General features: G+C 42.2%; 2 protein-coding genes across 2 annotated transcripts; one reads left to right on the top strand and one right to left on the bottom strand.

Annotated features, from left to right (window-relative positions):
• Positions 1–618: 618 nt before the first annotated feature.
• On the top strand, positions 619–10,402 carry rep15 (RAB15 effector protein). Its single transcript, XM_054777601.1, has 3 exons — positions 619–735; positions 6,282–6,601; positions 6,674–10,402. The coding sequence occupies exons 2-3, from the start codon at positions 6,326–6,328 to the stop codon at positions 7,217–7,219; spliced, it is 822 nt and encodes a 273-aa protein (XP_054633576.1). The 5' UTR covers positions 619–735; positions 6,282–6,325; the 3' UTR covers positions 7,220–10,402.
• Positions 10,403–10,970: 568 nt separating this feature from the next.
• On the bottom strand, positions 10,971–18,819 carry poglut3 (protein O-glucosyltransferase 3). Its single transcript, XM_054777600.1, has 6 exons — positions 18,521–18,819; positions 17,145–17,342; positions 13,889–14,172; positions 13,601–13,811; positions 12,612–12,808; positions 10,971–12,549 (listed from the first exon to the last, which is right to left on the bottom strand). Exons 1-6 carry the CDS (start codon positions 18,732–18,734, stop codon positions 12,121–12,123), a joined length of 1,533 nt encoding a protein of 510 aa, XP_054633575.1. The 5' UTR covers positions 18,735–18,819; the 3' UTR covers positions 10,971–12,120.
• Positions 18,820–20,183: the final 1,364 nt, after the last annotated feature.

Here is a 20,183-nt window from a genome sequence, read left to right as displayed (position 1 = left end):
GTAGGAGGCCTCAGGTTTGGCCCGAGGACACGTTGGAGAGACTGTGTCTCTCAACTGGCCTGGGAATACCTCGGGATCCGCCGGGAAGATTTGGACGAGGTAGCTGGGACTAAAGAGGTGTTATTTCATGTCCAGAGAGCTCTAATAATGTTAAAAAGGGAGGGGGGGGAGTACACAGGACACTAAACAAAGTCTTGGTGCCAGAAGAACATAACAAGACTTCAACACACGTCAGCAATCTTAACAGCAACACAAAAGTAAATACACACAGAGCAACTACTAATACTACATGGAATGACAAACAACAGCTTACATAACATTATCAACAACTATTTAAAAAGCAGTCCAGCAAAGCATGCTGGGAAGCAGTAAGTAGTCCCAGCAAGGCTAGACAATGTTTCCACATGAATGTCTGGGACATTAAGTGGAGCCAACAAAAAAATGCAGGTCCTATTTTATTATATTTTTTAAAATGTCTTCATTTGAGCCTCCCTTGAAAAACAGAAATGCAACAATTAAGCAGTCAAAGCCTTCGGGGCTGACCGGAGTCTCCTTGGAGATAACTGGTAAGATAACTCTTGTGTTGACTTAACCAAAATACTACAACTTACAGAAACTCCACCCACGCTAATACTGGCTTTGGAAGCGTTTGCTGTCACGGAGAACTCCGACGCATCCGCACCCGTGTCGCCCGTGTCCCAGGAGAGGACTGCACTAACAGCTCCGAGCATCCTGGTAAGTCCTGGCAATGGTTAGGAAAGATACGTTGGAGTTCTTCTCCACTGAGATGGAGGAGCAGTGCTTCCATATGGTGCTACACCACAACCTCCAAAGTAGCTTCTCTTGCTTTCCCACTCAAGTGTGTGCTTAATGGAAGCACTGGAAGAGTATAAACATAAAACGTGTGTGTATGTACATGTATGTATGTATGTATGTGTATGTGTATGTGTTTACTCAACTCAGCCTGCTACCTCCTAAACCCTTCTCCTCATAACCTCCACTTATTCCTTCCACATGTTGTGGTTTTTGTTGTTTTTTGACAGCATCGTGTTTTTCACCCGTGTGTGCTGTTGTGAACCCACATGAACACTCATAAGTGTGTCGTGGTGGAAACATCTAGGTGGGGTTGTCATGTGACTATCCCAGGATATGGCGTCCTCAAAATGGCACCGTGTGGTTTTCAAAAGCTTCTTTTAGCCATGAAACCTCATTTGAAATCAATTCTAAAATTGTAACGTGTAAAGTGCGGCTTGTGACTTTTTTTTTATCATTCTAAAATTACAATTTAACAAGCCACAAAAATGGAAAAATCAAGAATCAAGTCAAACTAATGAGAGAAAAATGTCATCTAATGAGAAAGCGGTACAATACAACAGGGAAAAAAGAAAATTTACAGGCACAAAGTTGAAATTGTTAAAGTGATTCTTAAAAACAACAGCAGCAGAAATGAAAAAAATACAGCTGTAATTTTACGAGAATAAGGTCAAAATATTAAGAGGAAAAATTCTAATAGGACAAGAGGTGCAGTTTTATGAGAATGAGCTCATGAGGAAAAATAAATCCATTTTAGTGGCATTTGAGTTGAAATATTAAGGAAAAAAATATGTAATAATATTATGAAAAACAAAACAGGTTGGGTAAAAAGTTTGAATATTATGGGAATAAAGTGCAAATATTATTGGAATAAAATCAAAATATTATGGTAATAAAGAGATAATATTATGGGAATAAAGTCAAAATATTATGGAAATAAAGTCAGAATATCTGGGGATTAAAGTAAAAATATTTTCGGAATAAAATCAGAATATGGGAATAAAGTCATAATATTATTGGAATAAAGTGAAAATATTATTGGAATATAGTCGAAAATATTATGAGAATACAGTGAAAATATTATTGCAATAAAGCCAAAATATTATTGGAATAAAGTCATAATATTGGAATAAAGTTAAAATATTATTGGAATAAAGTTAAAATATTATGGGGGTAAAGTGAACACATTGTTGGAATAAAGTCAAACTATTTTATGGGAAAAAAGCCAGACTTACAAGATGGAAATTTCCAAACAGGAAGTTGAAATACAGTAGTTTGAAGATTATAAAAAGCAACAAAAGAAGACATGGGAAGAATAACACAGCTGTCAAAATATTAAGAGAAAAGAATCGGACTCTAACAAGAAAAAATACAAAAATAACGACATGATATTATGGGGAAAATTAGAATAATTGGTGTAAAAGTGCCTACAGGGGTGTTATTTCATGTCTGCAGGGCTCTAATAATATTGCAACCCATATTTAGAAAGCCATAAACAAGTTTTCTATGCTGTAACTAAGAAAATATTCCATTTATTAATTTTGAATCCTACTTTGCGGAAATAGACTTACCACAGTTGGGCCTGGAACCAATAAACCGCCATAAACAAGGGATGACTGCATTATGAAAAACAAACAAAACAACGAATAAAGTTGTAATTTTTGGAAAATTAGGTTCTGGGAAAAGTTTTAACGTTACCAGAATAAAGTCAAAATATTATGGGAGTAAAGTCATACTTACAAGCAATTTACAAGCAGAAAGTTGAAGTAGTCGGGAAATTTTAACAAATAAAAACAACAGCAGAAATTAAAAAAACAGCAGTAATTTTACGAGAATAAAGCCAAAATATTAAGAAAAAAAAGTTTTAAAAAAAGATAAAATTTTATGAGAACATACTCATAATATGAGGAAAAACAATGTCATATTAGTGGCACAGAGTTTAAATATTTAAATATAAATACACTAGGTCCCAAACTTACGAACACCCGACTAGCGAACACTCGCTGATACGAACACAAGCCGACTGGTTTATATTTTATTTTATTTTGCCTTGTAGTGCTGAGGAATCAGTATTTCTACTGCTACTGTACATGCTTGACCAGTAGAGGGCACTGTGACACTGCTAATGGGACCAACAGACGCTGGGCAGAGAAAGCTTCTGCTAAATAGAAAGCTAAGTGTTAGCTTTATGATACAACCCGGACAGAGCGTGTGATTAAAGTTGATGAAGAGTTAATAGGCCTGCTTAATTCTACACCAGCCACAGAACACTACCTCTTTTAGAAGAGTCTAACCACCACCACCATTTGTCCTTTTTTTCAATATCTCCTCCTCCACAACGACGTATGCTCGACCACTCCTCTTCAAAGGTAAATAACATTTATCATTACGTATTATTATATCACTTTTATTATTGTTTTTTTCATTCATTATCCTGGTTTAATATTACTACTGCATCCAAACTCATATTTACATACATACACATATACTGTATATGTATACACGTACATGTAGTACCTATATCATTGGTAATATTACCTTTTACCCTACTTAAGAACAATTCCACTTAAGAACGGTCATCTGCAACCAATTGTGTTCCTTAGTTGGGGACTTAGTGTATATAATATAGGTTTTTTTAATCGTAATATGAGAAACAAACAAAGCAAAGCAAAGTTGTAATTTTGAGAAAAAAAGTTTTAGTATTACGGGAAGAAAGTCAAAATATAATGGAAATAAAGTCATCAAATTAGAAGAAGAAAATATGGGAAGATTATTGCAGAGCAAAGTTAAAATATATATATTTTTTTAAACAACAAAAGTGTGTGTGTGTGTGTGTGTGGGGGGGGGGAGCACAGATTGGTTAACAATAGGCTTTTTCACCCACAGTATACGACAATGCTGATTCACTTTTTTCTTGAAATATAGATTACACCGTAATTTCCGGTGTATTAGCCGCTACTTTTTTCTTAAACTTTGAACCGTGAGGCTAATTCATGGCTAAAGTCTAATCTCGCGACATGTCCTTTGCTTCAGAACTACTAATCCTTTAAGTACTGTGCCGCTTGGGAGTCAGTGGGGAAACGGTAGTTCTTTCTTGGGTAGGAGCCAATCATGAGTGCACTCATCACGAGCCTGTCAGCCCATTGCAAATCACAGGAGGTCATTACTCAATATAACAGTCTGACTCACGGCGTCATCTTAGAAAGAACGCCAAGCTCATCACACAGCAACTTCACACTCAAAAGGTAGCTAAGAAATATACAAGTACTAATTATGAGTTTCATTGGTTATGGCCGCCGGGGTGCTGCAATGTTGCCTCTGCCCACCAGAGGGAGCCACAGAAGCCCAGGGGGAGGCTGATATCATTGCAGCACCCCATATTACCTGACATGAGTTATTTATCACAATAGCAAAAATGCTGATAAGACACTGTAAGTGTCGATATATATTTCAATATAATCAATCAATATATATATTATATATATAATAATATTATATATATAATATATATATATATTTCCATTTTAATTTCAAAGGGCCTTTAAGACAAAGAAAAAGCAACACGTGATGACTTTGGAGGCATACCTGAAACGTGGTTGAAGTCCAAATTGTATGACTTTAGAAATACGGAACTTCTGGAGCGCTTCCTGTGTGTTGCAGTCACACCTCATGTTAAATTTCATGAACAGTTATTAAACATTTATGTTACTAAGCGTGAACACTTACTCAACAGCCATTCCCGTTATGGTTAAGTCATCGAAATTAGTTATTAAAAACAGTCATTTTTAGGATTAACGGGAAACTGCGGTGAACCTTTATTCAACCACAACTGAACAGTTAAGAGTTCATGAACAGTTTTACCTAAGCTATTGACAGATGGTAAACAATCATGAAACACTTAACTTATTACCGACTCGCAGTTATTAGCAGGTATTACACAGCAGTTGTACAGCTAAGCGTCAATAAACAGTTATTTAAGTTACTGACAGTTATTAATAATTATCCAAGTTATTAAAACAGCATTTGAATGGTTATTAACATTATTGAACTGATATTAAACACTATTTGAACAGCTAAGAAAGATCATTTTTATATTAAATATTAAACAGCTATTTAAGTGATTAACCGTTATTAAACTAATTGAACCGTTATTAAAAGTTATTGGACAGCTCATCGTTGACTGTTATTAAACGCTAGTTGAACAGTTGAGTCAGTAGACAGCTAGTTATGAACAGTTACTAAGGAGTAATTGAACAGTTATTAAACAGCTATATACTTAAGTTGTTAACCATTATTACGGTTTAGCCGACTACAGGTAACAGTTATTACACAGCAGTTATTATACAGTAATTGAACAGTTAAGTTATTAAACTTTATTTAAGTTACTGACAACTAGGAACTGTCATTATATTAAATGTTATTAAACAGCTAGTTAAGTTATTCACAGTGATTAAACAGTTATTGTTTGTATTAACATAGACAGTTAACAGTCATTACACAGCAGTTACTGTGAGTTATTGACATGCATCCAAGTTATTAAGCAGCAATTGAATGGCTATTAAACGGTAACCTTTATTAAACAATGACACAGTAACTGAACAGTTAAGAATTATTAAACTTATTTGTTATCGACAGCCATTATTACATTAAATATAAAATACAATTATATTATATAACATAGATATAGAATTATATAACATAGTACCTTATTTAAGTTATTAACCATTATTAGACTAATTGAACAGTTATTAAATAGCTAGTTTAGTTATTAACTGTAAATAAACTGTAATTTAAAGATCATTAAGGATTAGTAAACTGCTAGTTATTAACTATAAACAGTAATTTAAGTTACTAAGCTAGTTATTAAGCAGTAAGTGCGGAGTTATTAAGAGTTGGTAACCATTATTAAGCAGTTGTTGAACAGTCCTTAAACAGTTTTTTAACCTATTGATGGTTAGCGGTTATTGCACAGCAGTTATTCTAAGTTATTGACTATTGCTGTTACACAGCAATTGAATAGTTAATAACTTAACTGTAAGAATAACCCTTAACAGTTATTATACAGCAGGGGTCACCAAGGTTTTTCCTTGCGAGAGTTAGTTTTACAAAATGAAGATGACCAAGAGCTACTCATTTTTGTAACATTTCTTTTCAGAGCTTATTTTAAACCCAAACAAAGTGAATATGCTTGTTTTACCAGAACATGAACAAAATGCTGGTGTCCACAACTCACATGTTGTATTTCACAATGCATTTCTTTCTACTCTTCTTTCATTATTAACTGAAAACCTGAATGAAAAGCAGGCTTGCGGGCACCTCATGTGGTCGTGGGGGGCTACCTGCTGCCTGCGGGCACCACGTTGGTGACCCCTGGTATACAGTAACCGAAGAGTTGTTAAGCATAATTAAGGGTTATTTAAGTAGCGTGTCGGCTTCTGAGCTGTTCTCATCCCTTCTGGTCCCTGCAGTGTATTGGTGAAGACCACCCTCTGATCTCCATCGTAAATCCACCATGGGGGAGAACATGAGTAAAGCATCTGCTCGGCCCTTTCAGAAAGCCTCCTTCCTCACCACTTTCAAGCCCTACAACACCCCCCCCAGGGACAGCAGCACCCCTCCTCGCCCAAGCATCTTCTCCACGCTGAGACGATTTCCTGTTGCAAAGTCCAACGATTTCATACCGCTCTTCAGCGACTGCATCGCCGCCGCCTCATCCAGGACTCAGGAGTACCTCCTCTTCAAGGATCCCGAGGACAAGTTCCACCCAAGTCCCGAGGTCCTCACTCAGGTAGTATGGACTTCGAGTGCTCACAAAAGGTTTTGCCAGAAGAGCTTGTGGATGATTTGTCTCTTCCCACAGATCTTCCTCATGACCTACATCTCCCAGAGTGTCAACCTCAACATGACAGACATCTTCAATTGCACGGCCATGACGCCGGGGCAACGTGTCCTGCTCGGGGCCGACTGGGTCTGGGCCGTGTTGGAGAAGCCCACCAAAAACCCTCGCATCCAAATTGCTGTGCAGGTGCTCCATCTGTCCGACAAGGAGGGCGGTGAAGAGAACGGCCATCTCCCGGAGCCCTGCAGTGAATCTGTCCAGCTGGCCCAGAGGGAGTCCGGCGACAGGAACATGTACGAGAGAATGGTGGACTTCTGCACCTCCATCGGCAAGGACTGCTACGCCCTCTTCTTGTTCTTGGGGAAGAAACACGACCAAGGCAACATCTACGGTGTTCTCAGCAACAACTTTGAGGCGGCCATCGGGAAGTGCAACAAGATTGACAGAGCTCTTCTGGAGAACTTCTTCAAGGGCTCGCGGTACCTGCATACACCTTCCGGAATGATGCAGGCCATCATCACCAAGAAAGAGGGAGAGCCTCTCACCCTTATGATTAAGTTCAGCTAATCCAAAATACATGAAATTACACAGTGCCGTCCAGATGTATTGCAACAGCAAGGTAATTTCCTTTAGTAGACGGAAAACATTTAGGTTTGACATCAAAAGATGCGCCGCACGGTGGTCTAGTGGTTAGCATGTTGTCCACACAGTCACAGTCTGGAGATCGGGGTTGGAATCTCCCTTGGGCATTTCTGTGTGGAGTTTGCATGTTCTCCCCGTGTGTGGGGGGGTTTTCTGGGTACTCCGGTTTCCTCCCACATTCCAAAAACATGCATGTTAGCTTCTTTGGAGACTCTAAATTGTCCATAGGTATGAATGTGAATGTTTGTCTATATGTGCCCTGCCATTGGCTGGACACCAGTCCAGGGTTTATTTACCCCTGGACGGCGTAGCGGCGTAGAAAATGGATGGATCAAAAGATGCAGAGTTCAGCTTTTATTCCCAGATATTTCCATCTGGATAGAGCTGTCTACGGGTGAAAAACAAGCGACAGTGAATTTGAGAAAAGATAGAAAATCAGCAGCATTGCACAAAAATTGCTCATAGCCACGACACCAATTTGGAATGTCCTGAAGAAGGAAGAAAGCACCGTTGTACTACGTAACAGATGTGGAACAGGTCGACCAAGGAAAACGTCAGCAGGTGATGACAGAAACATTGTGAGAGCTGTAAAGAAAGAGCCTGAAACAACCGATTCCGTTCATTGCTTTGATGGACAGAATTTCTAGGTGCAGCTAGGGCGCTGAGGGGTTCCGGTTTGGTGGCTGCAGGACTGGGTCTCTGCTTTTTGGAGATGATGTGGTCTCGCTGGCTTCATCGAGCCGTCGTGATCTTCAACTTTCACTGGATCGATTCTCAGTGTGAAGCGGGTGGGATGAGAATCTGCACCTCCAAGTCCATGGTTCTCGCCCAGAAAAGGGTAGAGTGTCATGTCCGGGTCGGGGATGAGATGAGCCTTTTTCAGCAGTGAGGAAAGGATGGAACGTGATGCGGACTCTGCATCGGTCCATTGTGGTTCTACGTTCCAACACTCATCTATGGTCATGAGCTTTGGGTAGATTGCAGGTACAAGCGGCCAAAATGAGTTTTTTCACCATAAGGTGATTGGGCTCTCATACCAGCCTAGGTCACAACCAGATGTACGATTTTTTTGGCTGTGCGATTTTTGGCGTCCCCGAAATCGGTGCATTTTTTTTTTTTTTTTTTGTGGAGAACATAGATATGGTGACCATGAAGGAGTAAGATCTCAATACGCATGGATGACATATGAAATATCTGAACGTGTCTTGGCACACTAATTACGTATGTGGTGTGCACGTGTGGTGCAAGACACACATAGGAGTTCGAAAGTGCGACGTACGAAAAAAAATGTACATTTTGCCCAAAGCTGACGGCAGCAAAACGTGTGAAAACACACGTTGGCTATACGGATGATGCACAAAGACATACGAAGTGTGTCAGTTTGTCTGGCAACCTTTAAAAAAAAATGTAAGCGCCCGTAGAGGTTCTTTGACATGACAAAGAACCTCTGCGGCCGGAAAATCAGCACGTCACACGCACACCCTTGAGTTTTTTTGCCTGAGGAGCCTGTACAACCAGTTGTGACCTATGCTTTAGAGATAAAGTGAGAAGCACTGTCATCCAGGACAAACGTGGAGTAGAACCACTGCTCCTACACATTAAGAGGAGCCAGATGAGGCGGCGTCGGGCATCTGTTCAGGATGCCCCCCGGACGCCTTCCTGGGGAGGTGTTCAGGGCACATCTGACCAGTAGGAAGCCACTGAGAAGACCGAGGACACATCGAAGAGACTATGTCTCTCAACTGGCTTGGGAAGAGCTAGACAAATCGTCGGACCGGTAGAAGGCCTCGGAAATGACCAAGGACACATTGGAGAGACTATGTCTCTCAACTGGCCTGGGAGGAGCTGGAAAAAGTTTCCAGGGCTTCCCTGCCCCTGTGACCTGACCCCGGATAAGCGGAAGAAGATAGATGGATGGATGGATGGACAAATGTTGTTGACATCAGCAACAAGCCGCAGAGGGCAGGAGTGAAGTCACCACTATGTACTCTTCATTGAAGGCCTCGTGAACAAAAGTGCAAGGACTACACCAGAAGAAGCAAAGCAAGAAGAACAGGTAGGCCAGGCTGGAATTTGCCAAACAAAATACACATATGACCCTCAACAATTCATCAGTCCAGAGAACTTCTGTCTCAAAATCGTTGCCGCCGTCAATCACATGGCCCAATACTGTTGTGGGTTGAAGCATTAAGGTGCTATCGTCCAAGTTATGCATCCAAACCAGATGTAAATATCAGGAAATAAAAGCTGAAATGTTGTCGCCCTTTGATGTCAAAGCCAAATGTGTTCAGTCTACAGCAAAAATAAAGTTTTTGACCTCACTGTCCCAATACTTGTGGAAGGCACTGTATGTCAGATATGTTATCTGACACAATCATAAAGTCAACCAAGTGAAACAAATCCCATTAGGATCAATTCTATAAACCCTATAACTACCCTATTATGGCAACTAACCAAGTCAACTATTAACTATTTAACTATCTATGACTATAACCATATAAAAATAAACTGCAAACACATTGCATAAACAGCGAAAACAGTGTTGAATTTTTGCTTCAAGTCTGTTGGGCATGAAACACAATCGGATGTCAATTTCAGCCTGTTTGCAGATCGCCATTTTGTGACATGCAAAAAGGTGTGTCACAAAGACGATAAAATAAATATTACAGAACGGTGGAACTTTGATTTTAGCTGTTGTGATTTCCGAAGTGCGGCATCTGCAGCTATGCGGACTCTGCATCGGTCCGTTGTGGTGAAGCGGGAGCTGAGCCGAAAGGCAAAGCTCTCAATTTAGCGGTGGATCTGCGTTCCTACCCTCAGCTATGGTCCTGAGCTTTGGGTCGTGACCTAAAAGGACAAGATGGCGAGTACAAGTGGCCGAAATGAGTTTCCTTTGTAGGGTGGCTGGGCTCTTATAGATCTGGTCAGGATGTCTCTCGGCCGCTTCCCTGGAGAGGTGTCAGGTCACATCCGACCAGTAGGAGGCTTCAGGGAAGACCCAGGACACATTGGAGAGACTCTGTCTCTCAACTGGCCTGGGAGGAGCTGGACGAAGTACCCAGGGAGCAGAAGTCTGCTGCCTTCACGAGCTGACAGGTAAAGCTCTCAATTTAGAGGTGGACCTATGTTCCTACGCTCACCTATGGTCATGAGCTTTGGGTAGTCACCCAAAGGACAAGATGGTGGGTACAAGCGTCCGAAATGAGTTTCCTCCGTAGGTTGGCTGGGCTCTCCCTTCGAGATAAGGTGAGAAGCACTGTCATCCGAGAGAAACTCTTAAGTAGAAGCGCTGCTCCTCTGCATTGAGAGGGGCCAGATGAGGTGGCTCGGGCATCTGGTTAGCATGCCTCCTGGACACCTCTCTGGGGAGGTGTTCAAGGCACCAGTAGAGGGCTTCAGAGAAGACTCAGGACATGTTGGAGCTGGTCTGGGAACGTCTCAGGATCCGCCAGGAGGAGCTGGTGAAGTAGCCGCGGAAAGGAAAGTCTGGGCTTCCCTGCTTAGGCTGCTGTCCATGTAACCCGACCTCGGATAAGCGGAAGAAGTACAGTTGAACCTTGGTTTGCATCATTAATTCGTTCCAGGAGGTCTGACTCAAACCAAAACGGAGATTAATCAATTTGTCCTATTAGAAATCATGTAAATCCAATTAATTTGTTCCAGAAAGCAAAAAATGTTAACACAAAACACATTTTTATAGATTACAATTCTAAATGCATATAAATGATGAATGAAAGGGTTGGAGAGAGACATTGAAGGTTACTTTTACCTTGATTGAAGGCGTGAATCTTGATGAGTGTTCCCAAAGACACGATGTGGCAGCGGGACACCACACGGACACCACCTTTCTGTTCTGCCATGAGTCATTTCTTGAATTCATTCGTGTTTCTCACCAAATATAATAACATAACCCATATTAACCCAAAATGGAGCCAAAGAATGTTTCAAGTGCCAGCATTTTGATATAAGGAGGTGAGCAACCCCACTGAATTCATGAAATAACTGTTAGCGTTTTGTGATAGTGTTGTGTTGTGATCCCCGCCATTTGTTGTGTGTTCAACTAACTGTGCTGGGTGCTAACAAGCTAATAATAGTAGGTGTGTTCGCATTGCTTGCATGTTCATATATTTTCAGAAATATGAACTTACATCAAGCAGTCCAAGTGTACCCCGCCTCTTGCCCAAAGTCAGCTGGGATAGCCTCCAGCATACCCGAGACCCTTGTGAGGATAAGCGGCATAGAAGATGGATGAACTTACATACAGTACATACAGTGTTGTCCATGCTAACAGTTAGCATGCTAGAAACAGCATTTCAGTCCAGTACCAGCTAGTCAGAGTTTGGCTGCAGGATTCGACAGCGAGTGCAGCGTTGCGGTTCGGCTTCACCATTCACACATTTGCCAGCATTCACACGCAATTTCTTCTGAAAATGCACATTTCTAGTTATTTTGATTATTAATATTGACAGAAGACTGGTTTCTATTTTTATTATTTCTGTTGACAGAATACTTTTTACTAATTTTATTATTAATACAGATTGAAGACTCGTTCCTATTTTTATTCATATTAACTGAAGACCAGTTGCTATTTTTATTGACAAAAGACTAGTTACTGTTATATTATTAATATTGATAGAAAAATTACTCTTTTTATTATTAATATTGACGGAAGACTGCTTACTATTTTTTATTATTAATATTATATGATTAATACTGAACTATGTTTATGATGAATACTGATGAAGGACGGGTTACTATGTTTATACTATGTTACTATGTTAATATTGATGCAAGACTGATTAATATTGAAGACCGATGAAGCTTGGTCATAGCTCATCTTTCCCCGTGCTTTTTTCACGTTGACACGTGCACTCAGTTGTGTGCTGATCCGTCTGAAGCACCGCCTCCATGTCAGTGTGGCGGCGTGGCTGCCCTGCTTGGCGCTGGGCGTACATGAGCAGTACTTGGTAGTAGTAACAGTACAGCTTGCTGGGCTCCAGCAGCTGGCGGGCTGCAGCCTGACCCGCGTTGGTGATCTTCCGGGCCTCGGACTGGTTCTCTTTGGCCCACTGGATTTTTTCCAGCAGGTCAGACAGGTTCCTCCGGAAAGGGATGTAGTGGGTGCCGGCTTGGAGACGGCGGTAGAAATGTTCATAGTAGTGAGAGTCCTGCTTCAGAACCAGGCTGTTGCCAAGCATGAGGTATGGAAAACGATACGCTGCCACAGTACCGTCCATGTTGACCTGGTACTTGTACTGAGGAGAGGAAAAGCAGCCGGTCAAAAGGGCTCGTGCTTCACCTTGACATCTTGTCTCACCTTAAAGAAGTCAAAGAATCCCACAAGCGCAGCTTTGCCAACATCTTTCTCTTGGTCTCGGAAAAAGAACCAGCCGGTGATTCCTGCATCCACGAGCTTGGGATGTTTCTTGGACAAAGACACCAACTGGAGACGCTCCTCTCTGCTATCACGGCCACGGAAAAAGGCCTGATCCGTTTTGTTTTCCCATGGGGGGCCTGAAAGAAAGCCAAAGTCGAACAATTGCTCCCTGGACTTTCTTTGAAAACAGACTTTGAAAGCATAGACATCACTAACCTACCCCACCTAACCCTAAGTCCTGAAAACTAACCCTAACCCTCTAACGATACACTCGCAGAGAGTGTTATAGGGCGAGTCATTAAACCTTACCAGCCTAATTCCCTAACCCCGAACTCTAACTATGCAGTCTCAGAGAGTGTTATTGGGGGAGTCATTAAACCTTATCACCCTAACCAACAATCACCTGACCCTAACCCTAACTATGTGTTATGGGGGAGGGACTGAACCTTACCACCCTAAACCCCCAACCCAAACTATGCAGTTGCACAGAGTGTTATAGGGGAGTTATCACCCTGCCCTAACCCTTATTCCCTAACCCTGACCCTAACTATGCACTCAAAGTGACCCTAACCCCTAACCCTAACCCTAACCCTGACCCTGACCCTGACCCTAACCATGCACTTGCAGAGCGTGTTATGGGGGAGTCATAAAACCTTACCACCCTAACCCTAACTGTAAGGACTGGGGAGGCTTAGCCCCCCGGAGACACACAGGTGGGGCTGCCAGCCATCCTTTGAAAAAAGGAATCGTCCCGTATTTGCGCGTCTCGTTTTTCACTTCCGAACTTGGGTATCCTGCGATATCGATACTATTGCGATATCGATACTATTCCGATACCAGAGCTCTGTTTGCTTGAATATGATATTGTTGCACATGATGAATGGCAGCATGAGTATATGAGGGAGGTCATGAGGCTACATGTGTGTTACCTGTATGGCCTTGAATGGAGAGCAGGTCATTGGTGACACCTCTCATGGTCTCCAGGGTGGAATGTGTGACGTCATAGGTGGGGAGGACGATGTCTCGTGTGTCCGTAGAACCGCACCAGGACAGGACCGGAACAGGACTTGCATCAGCCGCCCTGGTCTCCAGAGGCCAGTCGCCGACGTTGATGTAAAACTCCACATCGGGTACCCTCACCTCACGCAGCAGTACATCATCATCATCATCATCATAAACATGGCATACAGTAACCATCTACAACCGGTGAAGCATACCTTCCTCGTCAGGGACAGCAGCATTTCATCAGAGAACATCTTGAAGTCGGTGTATTTCCCCAGGCTGCGCCGGAACAGCTGATTGTTGATGATTGCATAGTGAATGAGTCCTCCTCGCTTTGCAAAGCGCTGAGGCACTTCCTCCCTGAGAAGCTGAAGGTCGATGGTGGGGAAAGACTGAAAGTCGGCCACAATCTGAGGCTCAGCGAGGGGACACTGCATGACACTCTGCCAGGCGGAGGCGTCCGCTTCGGGACACTTGCAGTACTCGTCATAGACGGGCCCTGCACACACATCAATATGTTGCTAGGGCTGGGCAATATGACCTCAAATCAATACCACAATAAATCAGGCAGTTTTACCTTGATGACGATAAATGCAGGATAAATCCCCGACCACTATATATCTTTGTCATCTGAAAAATAATCGCAGGAAATGCAAATAAACTGCTTTTCGTTGATTTATTGCCCGACTGGCACACATTACTTTCAATGGAATGTAATGCACGTAATGGGACGCACCAATTCCGCCTATAAAGCCTGCTGAACAAAACCTCCAAAAAGCGCCAACAACGCTGCATTTCCATAATGTGCTTTGGGTGATTACGACAGTGTTCATACTCACTTTACATTTAGTGTTCTTTTGCTCAACATCATCTTTGTGGAAGCCAAAAGAAACGTCCCTGGGACTGCGGTCCACAAATATGAATGTATGGTACACACCCTGGCAAGCTACGTCCTGTACACACACGTACTAAGCTACACGTGCAGCCACATGACATGACTGGCATCACGTCTTGATATCAAGCCGACCGACCACAACCATGCAAGCTCATATTTTCCAATAATAATAATAATAATAATAATAGCAGCATTTATAAATCTGGTGACTTTCTCATTTTTCTAACAATTCTATTCAATTCCAAACCTTCCATTGTCATGTTATTTGCCTAGAAGTACAAACTGGATAGAGAACCATCAACAAAATGTTCTTGTAGCCATGTGACCATCTATTCCTGACATCACATAAAGCATGGAATCCTTCAAAACTGCTACCAACAGCAAACCAATCATGGTTTCCTGTAGAGACGCTTTTAGAATGTTTTTATTACCTTGTTCTTTATTTGTGAATTGTCAATTTTACATCGTTGGCCATGATGTACATGCTTTGTTTTTTAAAGGCTTTAAATCAATATATTTAAGGTCAAGTATTTGTGTATCGTTCGGAGCGACGTTACGATGCATACAAACAGAAAAAGAAAAGTATTGTAGCCACAGGTATGTTGTGCTGCTCCCAGCTGCTGTTTTGTGTGTGAGCTATAGGGGGCGGTCAGGTTCAGCATGTTGGTTGGAGCAAGCGTTTGGAGGAAAAGGCGTAGATTAAGAGGAGAAGGAAATGTTGCTGCTTTGTACACGTGTAGTTAAGTTCGCCTGCAAAAGAGTATGCGTTGTTTGTGATTGTGAAAATAAATGGCCAACTGAATACAGCCATCCTGACATGCAGTTATTCAGGTGCCATTACAGTATTTTTAGCGCATGAGTGCGCTCCGGTAACCAACTGATAACATAGCTAGTTAGCTACTGTACGTCAGCGAGTGCAGCTCGTACAGCGAAGATGTCAACATGAGTTGCTGATGTGAACCAAGAAAAGTTGTAGGAGACTTGTAGATTTATATACAGATACGCCAACATGTCTCTCTGCTTTTGTTCACTTCGTATGGACTTATTTCAGCAGCGAAATGCCAACGAAAGGGTTGAAAAACGCCGTCGCACTTGTGCTCCTTTTTATTTTTCAGCCGTTCATCATCTGTTTTCACTTCTTGTTCAGGCCGGATGGGTGGAGTCATGTGACTAAACACGGTGAAAGGTCACACGCAGTCAAAACATCCATCCATCCATTTTCTATACCGCTTCATCCTCATTAGGGTCGCGGGGGCATGCTGGAGCCTATCCCAGCTGACTTTGGGCGACAGGCGGGGTATACCCTGGACTGGTGGCCAGCCAATGGCAGGGCACATATAGACAAACAACCATTCACACTCACATTCATACCTATGGACAATTTAGAGTCACCAATTAACCTCACCTGCATGTTTTTGGTAATGTGGGAGGAAGCCGGAGTACCCGGAGAAAACCCACGCGCACACGGGGAGAACATGCAAACTCCACACAGAAATGCCCAAGGGAGAATCCAACCCAGGTCTTCCCGATCTCCAGACTGTTCCTGTATTGGCCAACGTGCTAACCACTAGACCACCGTGCTGCCGCAGTCAAAACAGACACACAAAAAAAATACTTTTATTTTCTTTTTGTTAAAACACCGAATTTACAAAATTACTTCGGTTATCGTGGTAAATTTTCGGTTTATTGCCCTGGCCTAGTATCATCACACACACACACACACACACTCTCTTTTATTTCTATGCAAGAGACACTAATTACAGACATCCCACTTAATTGGCTCAGGACCTGACTGTGATAACTCAATTTCCACACAGTAGGATTCCTTATTTATAAATGGAATATTTTGGTAGGTACAGCACAGAAAACCTATTTAACACCTTCTAAATACACTTGTTAACATTATTAGAACCCTCTCGGTATGAAATAACACCGCAAAAGTCACATTTACACTCCTATTAGTCAATATGGTCGATGAAATAAGAGAAAATAAGACATAAGACAGCGAAAACTTGTTTAGAACCTTCTAAATACAGGTTTTAACATTATTAGAGCCTTCTAGACATTATGTAACACCCCTACAGTCACGTTTACACTCCTTATTACCCGATATCATAGACAAGACATAAATAAGACGCGTGTTCATGTGTGTAGCTGTGGAAGAACAGACAGGAAGTGACGTTGGAGGTTGAGAGTTAAGTATTAGCTTGGCGTGGGTAACAGCTGCAACAGTAGCCCGTGTTAGGGATTGTTGTGCCTGTTGTGAGATCTTTCAAAGATAAATACATAATAAAAGTCTGTTGTTCCGCCCACCAAGTCTGGTGCTTGTGTGTCTCAGCCAACATTACCGACACCTAGTGACCAGTGTACAATACTACATACTCATGTTTGTATTTTACTTCATTTAGCCATTTTTATGCTTGAATATGCTTCATTTCCACAAACAATGTGTAACTTTTGCTTAAGTTATGCATGAACCACAGCTCCCCTGTGTCGACGGCACTCATGTACACCCACAATGATCGCTGAAAGGCTGAGTGGGGCTACCGGCATGTGGTGGGCACGTAGTAACGTACCTTGGATGACGTAGGGCGACTCAGCGACAGCAGCATCACGGTGGAAGACGTCCACTTTCAGTCCTGTTTGGGCCGTGTTGTACAGGCGGTACCGCACCAGAAAAGATCCATCTCCTCTGTCCAGAGGCGGAGGGACGTGGACGCGGATGTGCTCCTCCTTCCCCAGTGAACTTATCCTGACTTGAAATGTGTCTTTTCCTAAAAAAACAAAACAAAAACAACACACCTTTTCATTTCATATATGGAGTTGAAAATACAGTATGCATACAAGGAAACATGCTTCAGAGTGAGTGACGGTTTTCCGCTTGGTCCTAGTGCTTGATCAGTCTAAATTTACGATACACCATCCCTAGCTTAATAGATAATAAATACGATACAAAAGTGGTGGAATTTTTGCAGCATATTTTAACCAGAGGGGCCACACGGTGGTGTAGTGGTTAGCATGTTGGCCACAGCAACAGTCTGGAGATGGGAAGACCTGGGTTGGATTCTCCCTTGGGCGTTTCTGTGTGGAGTTTGCATGTTCTCCCCGTGTGTGGGGGGGTTTTCTGGGTACTCCGGCTTCCTCCCACATTCCAAAAACATGCATGTTAGCTTCATTGGAGACTCTAAATGGTCCATAGGTATGAATGTGAGTGTTTGTCTATATGTGCCCTGCCATTGGCTGGACACCAGTCCAGGGTGTACCCTGCCTCTCACCCAAAGTCAGCTGGGATAGGCTCCAGCATACCCCCGTGACCCTAATGAGGAGAAGCGGCATAGAAAACGGATGGATGGATGGATAGAAAAAAACAACAGCATTCATTTTTTTTCATCATTTTACGAGAACAAAGTCAAAATACCAAAAGAAAAAAGTTATATTCTAATGAGAAGGAATGTTATGAGAATAACATCATAATATTGTAAGGACAAAACATTATTTTAATAGCATAAAGTATAAATATTAAAGATAGATTATTTTTTTTTAAAAAAGTCATAATATTACAAAAAACAACAAATAAAGTTGGAATTTTTGGGAAAATATGATGGAAATAAAGTAGGGGTGTAACAATACGTGGATCTGTATCGAACCGTTCAGTACACATGCGTACTGAACCGTGCCCCCTATGTCGAACAAATGCAGTTTCATATTTATTTTGTCAACTTCTGACGGCAGAAAGCTCAGTTTATCAGCGATCAACTACTCTGGCCTAGTAGCTCCGCCTCCCACATTCATACAATACTGAAAATGCTGAAAAATGTTGGCAATTTCAATGCAATTCAAATGAAAAAAGCAAGGTGATGTATTTTTTGTATCAAAAACATATTGAACCAAACCGAACCGTGAATTTTGTGCATCGATGCACCCGTTTGACGAGGACACGATAAGGTTTTACCTGGAGACAAAGTGAGGTTTTGTCCTTGAAAGTCGACGGCCTGGATGAAGAAGTAGCGGACAGGTACAACTACGTCGCGTTCAAGTCCCGGACCCCAGATGAGACATCTGGCAGAGTCGACCTGTTCGCACTTAGCAAACACGGCCCAGACAAAGACTACACATGCTAAGGCCTGTTTCAAATATGTCAGCGTGTCTGCGCTACGTTCAAACATCCTGCCCGTCGCACCAGTACAGCTGAACCGCTAAACTTTTGACAGGAAACCGGGACTTCACAGCCGACATGTTGGCTCACACAGACACGCCTATTCGCCAGTGATGCGTTCACGTGGCGTCGACCATCTTCGGCTAGCGTGGAATTGAGCTTTTTTTTATCAACTCTTTTTATAGCCACATTAAAAAAAGAAGAAATAATGGCTATAATCTTTCATAGAGTGCATACTTCCCTTTCTATTCACCAATTGGTCTTAAAAACCATAAAATATTTCGTATGATAATGCTAGCGTCATAACAACAGACGCTGGTAGCAACTAATTTAAAAAAAATAAAACAAAAAAAAATTAATTGTCTTATCAGCTTCAAGTCCGGCCCCAACGTAGCAGCTAAGCTTTTCCTGATTCACAGCTCGAGTATATTGAACAATCACTTTCAATGTACAAAAAGGATCATCATCTGGCCTTTTTAAGCATGACAGCGGGAATGACTACCGGCCAGGGAAAATGGGAAGAGCACAAGTGACCACTTTGCCAAAATAGGCAAGGAAAATAGTAAAGGAGTTGGGAATAGAAGGCGCACGAGTAAGCCCGCTTGTGGTGTACCCTGAGGAAGCCCCATGGAGACTAAAGAGTCCCAAAGTGGATCTATCATTGCTAGAAATTAGACAACAGAAAAGACGGCTTTATCCACGTATATACAGATGGGGTAGCAAAATCCAGACACGGGTAACCGGATTTGGGGTGACTGTATTAGGAAATAGAAGAAGAATAGAAGAAGACTCTCGGCCGGATTGTCCCTCATGCTTCTTACGCCCGCCGCTCAGCTCGGCCCGGTGTTTTGCCACCTCCTCGTCCCTGATGTCTGGCTTGTAGTTTGTACTTTGCGGTGTTGTCCATGAAGGATGTTGGCTAAGCTGACATCCATCATGGACGAAACCTCTCACCCGCTACATGACACTGTGGGTTCCCTTAGCAGCTCCTTCAGCAGCAGACTGTTACACCCACGGTGTAAGAAGGAGAGGTTCCGCAGGTCCTTCATACCGACCGCTGTCAGGCTCTACAACACCTGCACCACCTGAACCATGTTGTAGTCACTATGTATTCTTTACTTGCGTATCTTGCTTGCTGCTGTAACAAGTGAATTTCCCCGCTGTGGGATAAATAAAGTACAAATACAATACAAATACCGTGTTGTGAGGATTTGCCTGCTAGCCTTCTACAGCAGCGCTTTCCGTTTGCTAAGGTAAGTCTTTTCCTGCCTGTCTGTTCGGCAGTGCTTTTTGTTCTTTGTGTGGTAGTTTTTTACAGCAGGGGGCCCCAATCACCGGGCTGGGACCCAGTACCGGTCTGTGGTCGGGGCCGAACTGGGCCGAGGGAACCTTTCAAGCGCAATGAAAACTAAATACAATTTTAAGTAAATGCATATCAATTTTGGAAATATGGGCCATT

Source organism: Dunckerocampus dactyliophorus, chromosome 5, assembly GCF_027744805.1.
Source record: "Dunckerocampus dactyliophorus isolate RoL2022-P2 chromosome 5, RoL_Ddac_1.1, whole genome shotgun sequence".
Taxonomy (NCBI): Eukaryota; Metazoa; Chordata; class Actinopteri; order Syngnathiformes; family Syngnathidae; genus Dunckerocampus; species Dunckerocampus dactyliophorus.
Note: the sequence above shows the minus strand (reverse complement) of the source record. Positions and strands in the feature narration are given on the sequence as shown.